A 13,000-nucleotide genomic window follows, 5' to 3' on the forward strand; every position below is an offset into this window, starting at 1 on the left:
TGGCATAGGCCAAAATAATAGTATTCTGATGAAAAATAATAATGAGATGTACTGATTTAAAATCCAATCTTGCTCTGCAATTATCAAGAATCATCAATGCATGATCAGTTTGCAAATCAAAAAATGCTAGCCATAACTTTCCATTCATAGAGATTTGCCTTCTAGTGCTGGTGTTGCTTAAGTTCTATCTTGGTTCATAAGGTGTGAGAATTTTGCATTTAAGACCTACAAGATATTTTGGGTGGATATTGAGATTACATGCTATTTCAGAAAATTATTTGGGATCTAAAAAGGCCAGTTCCCATGAATCGGCTACTTCAGGTTGTGATTTTGATTAGCTTGCTTTTGTATTTGAATAATATTATATCCCGTTATAACTGTTTCATTTTTCATTTGCTTCCTATCCTATTAACACATTTTAAGTACCTTTCCTCTTTTCAAGCTGCCATAAAACTGATTTAGGACAGCAGAGCAGTGTAATTATGCATAGTTCCCTAGTTTCTATTCCATTTGTGTTGATATGTTCTGATTGGCTAGTTATTTTTGTTTTATCTCTGTAGTTAGGAAAATATTTACTTTCTGTACTTGGAGTGGCCTTTTATGTGTTAGGAGGTTCATTGTCTTGACATATTTTCTCATTTCAATATTTTCACCTACACTGAATCTCCTCAAACCAACTGTTGATTTTAAGTTGATAGTTCATTGTCTCGATTTTGAAATGTAACATTCTTTTTGAAAAATAAGTACATGTTAGACTATGAATGGTGTTTTCTTTTTTAAAATATTGTAATATCACATAATTTAACAGTTACATTGATCAAGTTGTAGGAGTGTGTGTAGCTCAAATACAATTATTATTATTGTTATATCACATTTTTCTATTGAGGCATTAATAGTTGAAATGAAGACTATGGCAGCAGCTCTTTTGTTAATTCAAGCCTTTTGTAGAAATTAGTAATTAGTTAAGGAGTATAATTTTTTAATTAATTTAAACATGGTCAGTTGACAGCACTTATCTTCCACTCCAAATCTAACACAAATCAAAAAATTTTTATATACATACTCTCTATGCAAACAAATGCTATATTATATCATACTCTCTTTATTTACATACTCTGTTATGATAAACTTCAATATATATGATTAGATCTAGATAGTGTTAACTGTCTTTTGGTTTCAGTTTCTTGATCTTGTTTTTGGTCCTAAGATATAGCAGATTTTGCATCAACTATTGTTAGATTTCTTTAAATGTTTATGTATTTTTTGATGTAATGATTTTGATAGGAAGAAATGGAGCGGTCGGAAATTATTAAGCGATGCGTGTCTTTTTATGAAGAGATGAGATCTAACCATGAAGACTTGATGTTGTTCTTTGTGCTTACGCTATTTGTTTACTTTAGGGATAGAACTAGTGGTCAATTATCGTTAGGTGGAAGAATTAATAGTAGAGTTAGACGTGAGGCTTTAGAGCGTATCGTTGGTGAGGGTGATAGGAATTGTATCTGGGAGTTGAGAATGAACACAAATGCCTTTGCTAATTTGTGTGAGTTGCTCCAAGTTCAAGGAGGACTTACCGAGGATGGTCATGTAAGCCTGCCGGAGCAAGTTGCGACTTTCTTAATTATCTTAGCACATCACAAAAAAAAAATCGTAGTCTGCAGGTTAGATTTTGTAGGTCCTGCGAGACAGTTAGTAAGTATTTTAATAAAGTTTTGAAGGATGTGATACGGATTCAAAGCATTTTGTTTGCCAAGGCTACACCAGTTGAAGAGGATTGTCTTGACCCCACATGGAGAAGGATTAAGGTAGAGCTTATTCGATGTTGTGTATGTTTGGGTATTTTTTGAAGGATTCAATATCTGAGTATCATAACTTTCTATGGATGATAGGGTTGCTTGGGAGCATTACTTGGCACTTATATAAAGGTGACAGTCCCCGAGTCGGAGAAGGCCAGATACCGAACAAGAAAGGGTAAAATCTACACCAATGTCTTAGGTGTGTGTAACCGGGAGATGGGTTTTGTCTATATACTCAGTGGATGGGAGGGATCGGTATCTGATTCACGGGTACTTCGAGATGCAATAACTCGTCATAATAGTCTTAAGATACCCCACTGTAATGATGCCATCTTTGAAGTTAAGCTTATACAATTACCTTGAGTTCACGATAGCCAACGTCTTACCTTGTTTACATTACTCGTCTATAGGTAATTACTATTTAGTTGATGCTGGTTACACAAATGGTCTGGGGTTTCTCGCACCGTATAGAGGCACTCGATATCATGTAAGAGAGTGGGCCCAAGGAGCACGTGCACCGCGCAATTACCAAGAATATTTTAATAGGGTTCATTCTTCCACAAGGAATATCATTGAGCGATGCTTTGGTTTGCTGAAAAAGAGGTGGTCCATCTTAAGAAGCCCTAGCTTTTACCCTCTAAAGACACAATCTCAGATAATTATTGCCTGTTGTTTGCTGTAAAATTTCATTCGAAAGAGTATAGAGATGGATCCGGAGGAGGAAGGTAGCATATTGGATGAATTTATGCCTGATGGAGACGAAGAACAAGATGGAATGATTGATGTGGTTGAAAACACGAACGAGTGGACTCACTGGCGTGACAACATAGCAACTGAGATGTATGAAGAGTGGCGTCCAAGTCGTATGGAATAGTTAGAGTAGTGTAAAACAAACCCTGTAAGGGATTGAGTATTGTTGTAATGGCCACATTTTAATTTGTATGACTTGTTGAGACCGGAAAATTTGTAATAGCACATCTTCATTTGTAATGGCAACTTCTTGTTTGTGATATTGTTTGCTGTTTTATTATCATATGTAATGCCAACTACCTGTTTTAGAATTTTTACTATTTTGTTATTTTTTGTTGTTTCATTTGTAATTGCAATGACCTGTTTTATTATTTTCACTATTTGTGTAATTTTTTGTTGTTTCATTCATAATGGCAACTACCTGTTTCATGTTAAGTAAATTTAATTTAGATAATTTATGCACAGTTTTGATTATCTTAATTTTGGTAGGTGAATATGGAGAACAAGCGCATTTGGAGTGATGAAGAGACTAATGTTGGGAATAATACACCATTCCCCCTTGAGAAAATACCTTTCACAGAGAAATAAAATAGACACAATCACAACACAGGAATTTAACGTGGAAACTCCAATTACTGGAGAAATAACCACGACCATTGTCAAATGACAACCAGAGAATATCACTATGTGAAAATTGTTACAACACATAGACTTCTCTAACACCGGCACCCCAGTACACCCACACTCTCAAAGCAAATATTTAACTACACCTCACAACACTCTCTAATCAAAGAGTATAGAGGAAAAGAAAAGTCAGATACAAGCTTTAAGTGTTTCCGACTGGTGCAAAAAATATGGAGAACTTAGCCTCATATTTATAGCCTAGGCCACCCACTCCATTTGCTATCCTAAGCAATGTGGGACTAATTCAACCAAATCCTAATAATCTCCATCTTGATTGAAATAGTCACACATCTTCAGCTTCCATAGTCAACACCGACAATTCTTTGCTGCCATTGTCTATACCGACAATCATAGTTCAGAGAACTATCATACTCCACCATGAAAGTATACTCACTTGGAATTAGACCACTCCAAGCATTTCGCCTTAGTACAGATTGAAACCTTGCTGAAAATTCATGGTGCAACTTCCAAATTGGCTTTTCCTGGAAGTTCTTCAGCCATCGACATAACTCCGCCACACACTTGCATCTCAACGCCAACCAATGCCCGTGTGCAATTGTGGACCCGATTGCCACAACTTATCCTTATCCATGGCAGTGCGGCAATACCATGAGGATACTTCTTGTCTTCTAGAGAACATCATCTTCTCCTTCAACGCCTTGTGCAAACCTGATTGTATCAACACATCCTTGACTTGTATTTGCCACAAGCCAAAATTGATTCTTCCATCAAATTTCTCTATTTCAAGCTTCACAGAACTTGAATATCCTGATATTGTTGCAATCGTATACTGGAATAGTATAACTCAACTGTAGACCGTGCACTAGAAAGGGTCCCCAGGAAAGAGAGGTGGGTCACAATGGACACACTTAAATACCAAGTCTTTCCTTAGCCAGAACCTTTCCAAACTGCACTCTCACAGTGTCACACTGCCTTCCAGCAACAACAACAGCAACCAAAGATCAACTTCAAGCCACAGGACAAAATTCTTTTCTGATGTGGAAGGTCAGACTAGGTTGCAACCACAGAGCATACTAAGAATAAATCCCACCGAACCAAAGCTCTGATACCACATGTTGGGAATAATACACCATTCTCCCTTGAGAAAATACCTTTCACAGAGAAATAAAATAGACACAATCACAACACAGGAATTTAACGTGGAAACTCCAATTACTGGAGAAAAAACCACGGTCGTTGTCAAATGACAACCAGAGAATATCACTATGTGAAAATTGTTACAACACATAGACTTCTCTAACACCGGCACCCCAGTACACCCACACTCTCAAAGCAAATATTTAACTACACCTCACAACACTCTCTAATCAAAGAGTATAGAGGAAAAGAAAAGTCAGATACAAGCTTTAAGTATTTCCAACTGGTGCAAAAAATATGGAGAACTTAGCCTCATATTTATAGCCTAGGCCACCCACTCCATTTTCTATCCTAAGCAATGTGGGACTAATTCAACCAAATCCTAGCAACTAGCACTTTTGTTGGCTTCATGGAGGAGTTTGTCATAGACGGTCAGAGGGCTGATTGTGGGCAGTTTAAACCTGGAATATTCGAGAAACTGGCTCTGAAGATGCTGGAGGCCTTCCCCGATTGTACACTGACCGTGAAGCACTGCAAGAATAAGCACAAGCAGTTAAAGGAGAAGTATCAGTACGCCGCTGACATGCTTGGTTGTAGCGGATTCGGCTGGAACCATGAGAAATAATGTGTGGAGGTTGACAGCAAAGATGTCCTTGATACATGGTTGAAGGTGAGTGTGATTCATATCTTTGTTTAGTCTGAGCCACTTTGTACTTCTTGAACAAGTCTAGTTGAATAATGTTGTAATAATTCAATCTATTATCAAGCTTTATGCTAGTATTCTTCTGGTATAGAGAACTTTAGACTTGGCTTATTTTGTTAACTTGATAATACATCATTTGTGATTTCCACCATTCAGTTTGAGTGTGTTCAAACATGTGTTAGTCTGATATTGAATTTCTATATATATTTAATGGGAATATCATTCTTTTATATTTGTTGTGTGAATAATACAATTTCACAAACTCTAATTACAATAAGATCTGGAGTCAATGGATCGAATTGACTGATGAATGAATTTACGTGACAACATAGGCAGAATTATTTCACTTTTGCATAATTTACCCGATCTAGTAGTTAAAATTTCCTGCAGTCTATGACTTGAATGAGTTTGTTGGTACTTTGTTGTTTCACTATTTATTTGGACACTTGTTCACAGGCAGACTTGTCCTAACTATGATTCACTCTCCTACTTTTTGCATGAGTCTACTTGCATGCTTTTTTGGAGTTTTTTTAATGAATTTGGAAAGGGTAAAAAAAGAAAAGAGAGAAATGGGTTCAGGTTCAAAGGCAGGGAATAGCAGCTTTGATTACTTGTATTAGGTGTTATTCATCGGTGACTCTGGTGTTGGCAAGAGCAGCCTCCTTCTCTTCTTGCTTTCACACTAAGCAATGGAACATGCTCTATAATATATACAAGCCTCAGCCATTCATGTTTTCCTTTTTTTTAAATATTAACTTCATAAAAAAATTGTTAAATGCGGTTTATTTTTTCACAGGCACATCCGACCAAGTTCTACAGTCCTGGCAAGCCATTTCCTCTTTTTCACCGGCTGGAGGGTATATTTGGCAGGGATAGTGCCACAGGAGCAGCAGCAGTTAGTGGTTTTGATGCGGAGGAACAGGTTAACGAAGAGACAGAAGACACTGCAGTTGGATTTGATGAGTTTGATATGTCTCAACATCCAGACAACGGCGGAAGGCCAGCAATGCAAGGACAAGCATCACAATCTGAAGCAGGTGCGAGTGCAGGAAGCACAAGGCAATATGGGAGAAAGAGAAAACAACTTGACGTACTGGAGAGGATGGCCGACCATATTCAGCAATTTTCAGCTGACCAAAGGAAGAATGCACAACTGATAGCTGATGCCATTGTTGGTGTGAACGAGAAGTGGAAGGTTGGCGAGAAGCTCACACAGCTTGGGTTCGGTGATGATGAGGTGGTGAGGACGATTTTGAAGTTTGCTGAAAGTCCTAACATGTATGCACACTTCTGGGGCTTGTCAGATTCACAGATGATTGGCCTTGTCCGCTCCATTATATGAAGTTGACTGTTGGTTAAGGGTATTAGGTTTGGGCTAGGGTATTAAGTTTTTCACTGTAGGGTTTTAGGATTTTGGGAGTTGGTTATGTTTAAGATGATATAACGTACAAACTTATATTTAGTATGCATTTTGGATAGATATTTTGGAAACGCCTTTATTTTGCCCTGTTCAGAATAGGTGTAGGTTCTTTGTACAGTTTTATTGGTATTGTGGTATGGCCTTTATTTTGGTAGTTTGAGCAGGAATTTGTTACTAAGTACAATATTTATGGTCATGATCTTGTTAATGACAATTATCTTTTAGTTTTTGGTCATCAACTGTCCCATTCTTATAATTTGTGGTTCTCAGTAATGCAGTTCTTCTTCTAGTCTTTGCTTTTGTTAATTACAGGATCACAACACCAAGAACAAGCCTTTTCATTTCTTTATGGAAGAAAAAAACTTATTTTTCATTAACTCTTTAAATATTGGTTTAAGATGAGAATGTCATCATCTCTGTTATTCAAGAAGAAGTAGTGGTAAAATAAGATAAATAATAATTTATTTACATAGAATGGTAGTTTTTTGTTAATTTATTTACATAGAAGTAGTGGTATAATAAGATAAATAATATGATTTCTCAAACTAGTTATTACAATTTCTCGTTTACCTATTTGAGTTTAAAGGTCATACTAAAACTTACACAACAATAAAATGACCAAGACAACACAGACTACAAAAACAAGAAGTTGAAGGAATGCTAACAATTTCAGATACACAACATGAGTATGAAGATTTTCCACTCGTTCGCTCGTCTTCAAATTAGAATTCACTTTCTACCCGGGTTGGCCATGCTATTCGAAACTTGTAACGGTGCTCTTAAACCACACGCACAAAATTATTCTCCCGTTACGTTGCCACTGACATACAAACCACTTGTGGATCTTCTACTTGTGGAAGCCATTGTTAACCAGGCTATACCTTTAACAGTAAGCAAAAATCATTTAGCAGGTTAACAACAAATAGTAACACAATACAAGAATGAATCAACTAATTGAAATAAAATGCATCAACGAATCTAATCAAAACAAATTTTCCAATTCAATATATCTCATTGCAATTGGCAAGAACGGGGAAGACCACTTCTGCCTACGTCCACCCTTCAATTCCTCCCAGAACCGCTAATGGAGAACAGAAATCCCAAATGGTAAATTAATACAAAAGCATAAAAGCTAAAATATTAAGAAGAAGCACAAAAAATGCAACAGACCCAACAAAGAATTACAAGCCTAATTAACAAATAACGCTAAAGTCCATGCTTTTAAAATGTACACGATGTCAGTACTAATAGCAACTTTTCAAACCATGTTTGTTAATACACAATAAAACAACACGTGTATTTAATACAACCAATTATTTGACAGTAAATAGCTATCAGGAACACTTTCGAGGATGAAGAGAAAGAAAATGTGATCAAGACTGAATGCTTGTCAATTCATTTAATGAAAAATAGTGGTTGTTACAATAAGAGCAGTACCTAGATTTTGTGAATTGTAATAATGCTATTACTGTGGATAGATAAAGTGTGCCTCCAAAACAAGGGAGAAACACACTAGGTGGTAACCATTAACATAAAAGCACTAGTGTATAAGAATCTGCAACTCTTGACAGCAAAAATACAATAAACAATTGTGAAAATCAGATTGAGAAGTCAAGAAGGAAATAACAAACTTCACTAACTACTAACTCAGGCAAGATACAATTAACAAACAAACTAACTAATGTCTAATCTTTTGTATTTAAAATCAAATATTGGTGCCTCTAGCTTTTCCAATAAATTTTCAGACACTCGTGAGTACTAATTTCGATAACAAAAAAGGGTCACAACAGGAACATAATTATGATATACAGCTCTCAAATCATCTTCTTTGATTTTCTATACAGTAATCGTCAAAAATAAATTTTAAAAAATAACAATCACAGATTTACAAATAAGCAATTAACAACCACAAGTAAGCTGAAAAAAATTTATGATACATAAATAATGGAATCAGCAATCAGCAATCACACATTTCCGAATCCTTAAAAAAGATGACACAGAATTTATAAATCTGCAAATGAGGCCAAATAAGAACTCGGATATAACAACTTCAGAAATCTTCAACATTTGAAGAAGCACAAATCATCAATTTTAAGCAAATCAGGGCAAATCTCAATTCATCGAACGAGGAATTTAAACGTTCTCATCAACATGCGGACAAATCATAAGGTAAGGGTCTCACAAATCAGAAAATGGGGGAATCAAAAATCCCTCTTGAACTTCACAAAATTAACAAGCAAATAACATAAATTGAAAGAACATACCAGCTCCGTTGACAGAGAACCAGCAGAGACCAGACGCACAGCTCCGAGACGGTGGCGACGCAGACCCACCGGCGTGGATACACCAGCAGCGTCACAAACCGAGGGTGGCAACTGGGGCCACGAAGATGAACCAACGAGAAATGGAGAGGCGCCGCGGTGGTTCCCACCATTGGAGGTGCTACCGGCGGCGGGTCAGGCTCCAGGAGTTCACGGCAGAGGAGAGGAGAAAGGGTAGAGAAGAGGAAAAAAGGGGTTAGGGTTGGATGCTGATGAAAATGAAATTGTATTTGGGGGTTAGGGTTCTTAATTAAAATTAAGGGCATTTTAGTAATTTTAAATATTTAGTCTCCAATTTTTATTTCGAACCAAACAGGATACTGAGACATAAATCAGTCTTGTACACTTTCACACCAAACACAATATTAATATTTATTTTTGTCTCTGTATCTTGATCTCTGTCTCTCTGTCTCTGTCTCTTGGTCTCTGTCTCGCAAACAAACGCTGTCTAAGAGATGATAAATTTTAATGATAACATTAAAAGGATGAACTAAAATCAAATTCTAATATTAGTATGTGTGGCATGTGTATTGAGGGCAATTTACATAAATCACGCCAATTTAGCTATAAATTCTATTTAGATCACTTGATATAAATTTATTTAATCTGTATGTCTATAACATGTCTTATCTATTTTAGAAAAGTATTATGATGATTATCAAAAAATAATTTTGTTACTCATTTTAGATATAATTATTTAATATTTTAAAATTATTATTATTATATTATATTTTTTTTGAATATGTTATCATATTTTTCTGACAAAAATTTTAGAAGATATGTTTCAATTTCTGTCGGGCAAAAAACCATATTAAGCCACATGCAGAAATGTTTAACCAAAATACGCCAAACAGAAATTTGTTTCAGCAATAAGCCAAGAGGCATATTTATATAAATCGAACCACCAAGGTTCGAACTCTATTAGCAAGTAATTCGAACCATCTAAGTTCGAACTACTACTGGAAAAATGTAAATAATTCGAACCGGTTAGGTTCGAACCAGGTGACCATGTAATTCGAACCGGTTGAGTTCGAATTATGTGGAGATTAGTTTAGTGTAATAAATCGAACCAGATTGGTTCGAATTATGGGGAGAGAGGTTGATTGTAGTAATTCGAACCAGGTTGGTTCGAATTACATGTATCATGGTTCGAAGCAGGTTAGTTCGAACCAGGTTGGTTCGAATTATGGGGAGGGAGGTTGATTGTAGTAATTCGAACCAGGCTGGTTCGAATTACATGTATCATGGTTCGAACCAGGTTAGTTCGAATTAGTAGGACTCAGAGCTCTATATAAACCCTGTAAACGTGATTTGCTCTCATTAGAGGACGTAAGATGGCTAGTGAGGAGGAGAGTTTTGCTGTTTTGGTACACCACAGAGGATACATCAAGAGGAAAACTCGGTCCGGAGTGAAGTTCACAGATAAGAATCTTCTCTATATTGTGGTGAATCGAACGACAAGCTATGATGACCTGGTTAGATCTGTGCTGATGAAACTTGGCCTGGAAGGTGCGAAGCGGATTAAGAAGTTTTTCTATCGCATTCCAGTCACGATCCTGCACGATACGGTGAAGTATGATTGTCTCACGATTGGTAGTGATGAGGACCTCCAAGTCATGTTTCTTTGTCGGAGGCAGTTTCCGGAGGTCCGCACACCAGAGTTGCTGGCAAAGCTGGTTGATGTGGTATCCAGCTCAGGGGGTTCGAACCGGAATACCACCAATGTAGCCACGGCAGCTGGCTCCAGTTCCATGGCTGCTGTGGCTTCTTCCTCCGTCCCAGTTTACGAGGCAGCGGCCCAACTTGTCGCCTCTCCGTCATTTGCTGTTGATTTGAATGACGGCGTCCGCGACGAGGTAGGATCCTTTGATGTTCTGCCAAACGCTTTACACGGCGTTCCACCGGTTGGCGTCGGAGACGGAGAATTGGGTGATCCTGATGAGGACGACGTTCAGCCCGAAACGATTGAGGATGATAGCGGGGACGAGGTTGTAGCGGCTGGGCCTGCATTGGCTGGCGGTAGTTCTAGCTCTGGCACACAGCAGTATCCACCATATTTTTCTTCGCTGGACCTGGACGCCATGACGCATGAGGGTGCGCTAGGGCACCCTGTTGGATTCGGAGCTAGAGATGCGGAAGGGAATGCTGGTCTCACAGAGTTCCAGGTTGGTCAGCAATTCCAGGATAAAGATGAGGCGCTGTTAAGTGTGAAGACTTACAACATCCGGCGAGGGGTACAGTACAAGGTGGTGGAGTCCGATCACCGCCGGTATGTGGGCAAGTGTTCCGAGTTCGGGAATGGGTGCACATGGTTGATTCGACTCAGTCTCCGGAAGCGCAAGGGCATTTGGGAGGTCAAACGGTACAATGGCCCTCACACTTGCCTGGCCACATCCATATCAAGTGATCACAGAAGTTTGGATCATTCTGTGATTTCGGCGTTCATTATGCCAATGGTTAGGGCTGACGCATCGGTTAGCATCAAGGTGCTCCTGAACACCACGGCAGCGCATTTTGGTTTTAGGCCGACTTACAGGAGGGTATGGATGGCGAAGCAGAAGGCCGTTGGCCTCATCTACGGTGACTGGGATGAGTCATACAGCGAGATACCTAGGTGGGTGTTGGGTGTCCAGCTGACGATGCCTGGTACTGTTGCGGTCCTCAGGACGAGCCCGGTTCTAGTTGGAGGACAGGTGGACGAGTCTCAAGCTTATTTCCACAGACTTTTCTGGACTTTCCCTCCGTGCATCGAGGCATTCCGGCATTGCAAGCCGCTAGTCAGCATTGACGGCACACATCTATATGGTAAGTATGGGGGAACGTTGCTCATTGCGATTGCACAGGACGGGAACTCCAACATTCTACCTGTCGCATTCGCACTAGTAGAGGGTGAGAATGCGGAGTCCTGGACATTCTTTCTCTCGCACCTTCGGCAGCACGTGACCCCGCAGCCCGGGCTGCTGGTTATATCGGATAGGCACAACGGCATCAAGTCTGCGCTTGAGGCCCCGGACGGAGGTTGGTTACCGCCATCTGCGTACCGTGCATTCTGCATACGACACGTAGCGGCTAATTTCGCCCTTACCTTCAAGGGCAAAGACGCTAGGAGGCTTCTCGTGAATGCAGCGTACGCGAAGACTGAGGTTGAGTTTGATTACTGGTTTGATATACTGCGGTCTGAAGACCCGGCGATGTGTGAGTGGGCGAACCGTATTGATTACTCCTTGTGGACGCAGCATCGCGATGAGGGGAGGAGATTCGGTCACATGACGACGAATATCTCCGAGTGTGTGAACTCAATCCTCAAGGGTGTAAGAAATCTTCCTGTATCATCCCTGGTGAAGGCAACATATGGTAGGCTGGCCGAACTCTTTGTTCGCAAGGGGCGAGAGGCTGAGGCCCAGATGGGCACCGGACAGCAGTTCAGTCAGCATTTGGTGAAGTGTATTGAGGCCAACTTGAAGACGGCCAGGTGCTTCACGGTGACGTTGTATGACTGTGATAACTCCGAGTTCACCGTAGCGGAGACCACTCCGACTGGTACTTTCTCATTGGGTACTTACCGAGTATCGCTTGCCTCCCGGACATGTGACTGTGGGTACTTTCAGGCGCTTCATTTCCCGTGTCAGCACGCACTTGCATGCTGTGCCTACGCACGTGTGAGCTGGAGCTCCTATGTTCATAGCGTCTATCAGATTAGCTCGGTGTTCAATGTCTATCGGATGGGATTCACACCTCCAATCCCGGAGGGCTTCTGGCAACCCTACGATGGGCCCACCGTGATTCCGGACCCAAACAGAAGGCGTGCGAGAGAGGGGAGGCCTAGATCCACAAGGATACGGACAAATATGGATGAGGCAGATCCAAACAGGCCAAAACGGTGTGGCCTTTGTCGCCAACCCGGACACACTAGACGTAGATGCCCACAGGTAGTAGGATCGTCTCAGACAGGGCGAAATTAGCTTCCATTATGTTATTCTTAGTGTTATCTACATTTAAGTTGTCTTGTTAGATGCATTGCTTGACCACGTATGTAACTTGTTGAGATTAATGCATTGTACTTTGGTATTTGCGAGTAGTAATGAATATGTTGTCTTTCATTACAAGTAATGCTACAGGACTCGTTGATCCTCATTTTAATAACTAAACGAAATCATTATACCTTGTCATGTATCATTTAATACAAATAGTCAACGTCCCCGAACACAAGTTACGAATAACATACATA

The 13,000-nt window shown here is 39.6% G+C and overlaps 1 protein-coding gene across 1 annotated transcript; it reads left to right on the plus strand.

Annotated features, from left to right (window-relative positions):
- Positions 1-12,176: 12,176 nt before the first annotated feature.
- Positions 12,177-12,734, plus strand: LOC148581856 (uncharacterized). The gene has a single exon (XM_088494111.1). It carries the CDS (start codon positions 12,177-12,179, stop codon positions 12,732-12,734), a length of 558 nt encoding a protein of 185 aa, XP_088350237.1.
- Positions 12,735-13,000: the final 266 nt, after the last annotated feature.

Source organism: Arachis ipaensis, chromosome B10 (assembly GCF_059453495.1).
Source record: "Arachis ipaensis isolate K30076 ecotype BB chromosome B10, ASM5945349v1, whole genome shotgun sequence".
Taxonomy (NCBI): Eukaryota; Viridiplantae; Streptophyta; class Magnoliopsida; order Fabales; family Fabaceae; genus Arachis; species Arachis ipaensis.

Coding starts and splice junctions, on each gene's coding strand:
- LOC148581856 (XM_088494111.1), top strand. CDS start 12,177: ATGGGCACCGGACAGCAGTTCAGTCAGCATTTGGTGAAGTGTATTGAG.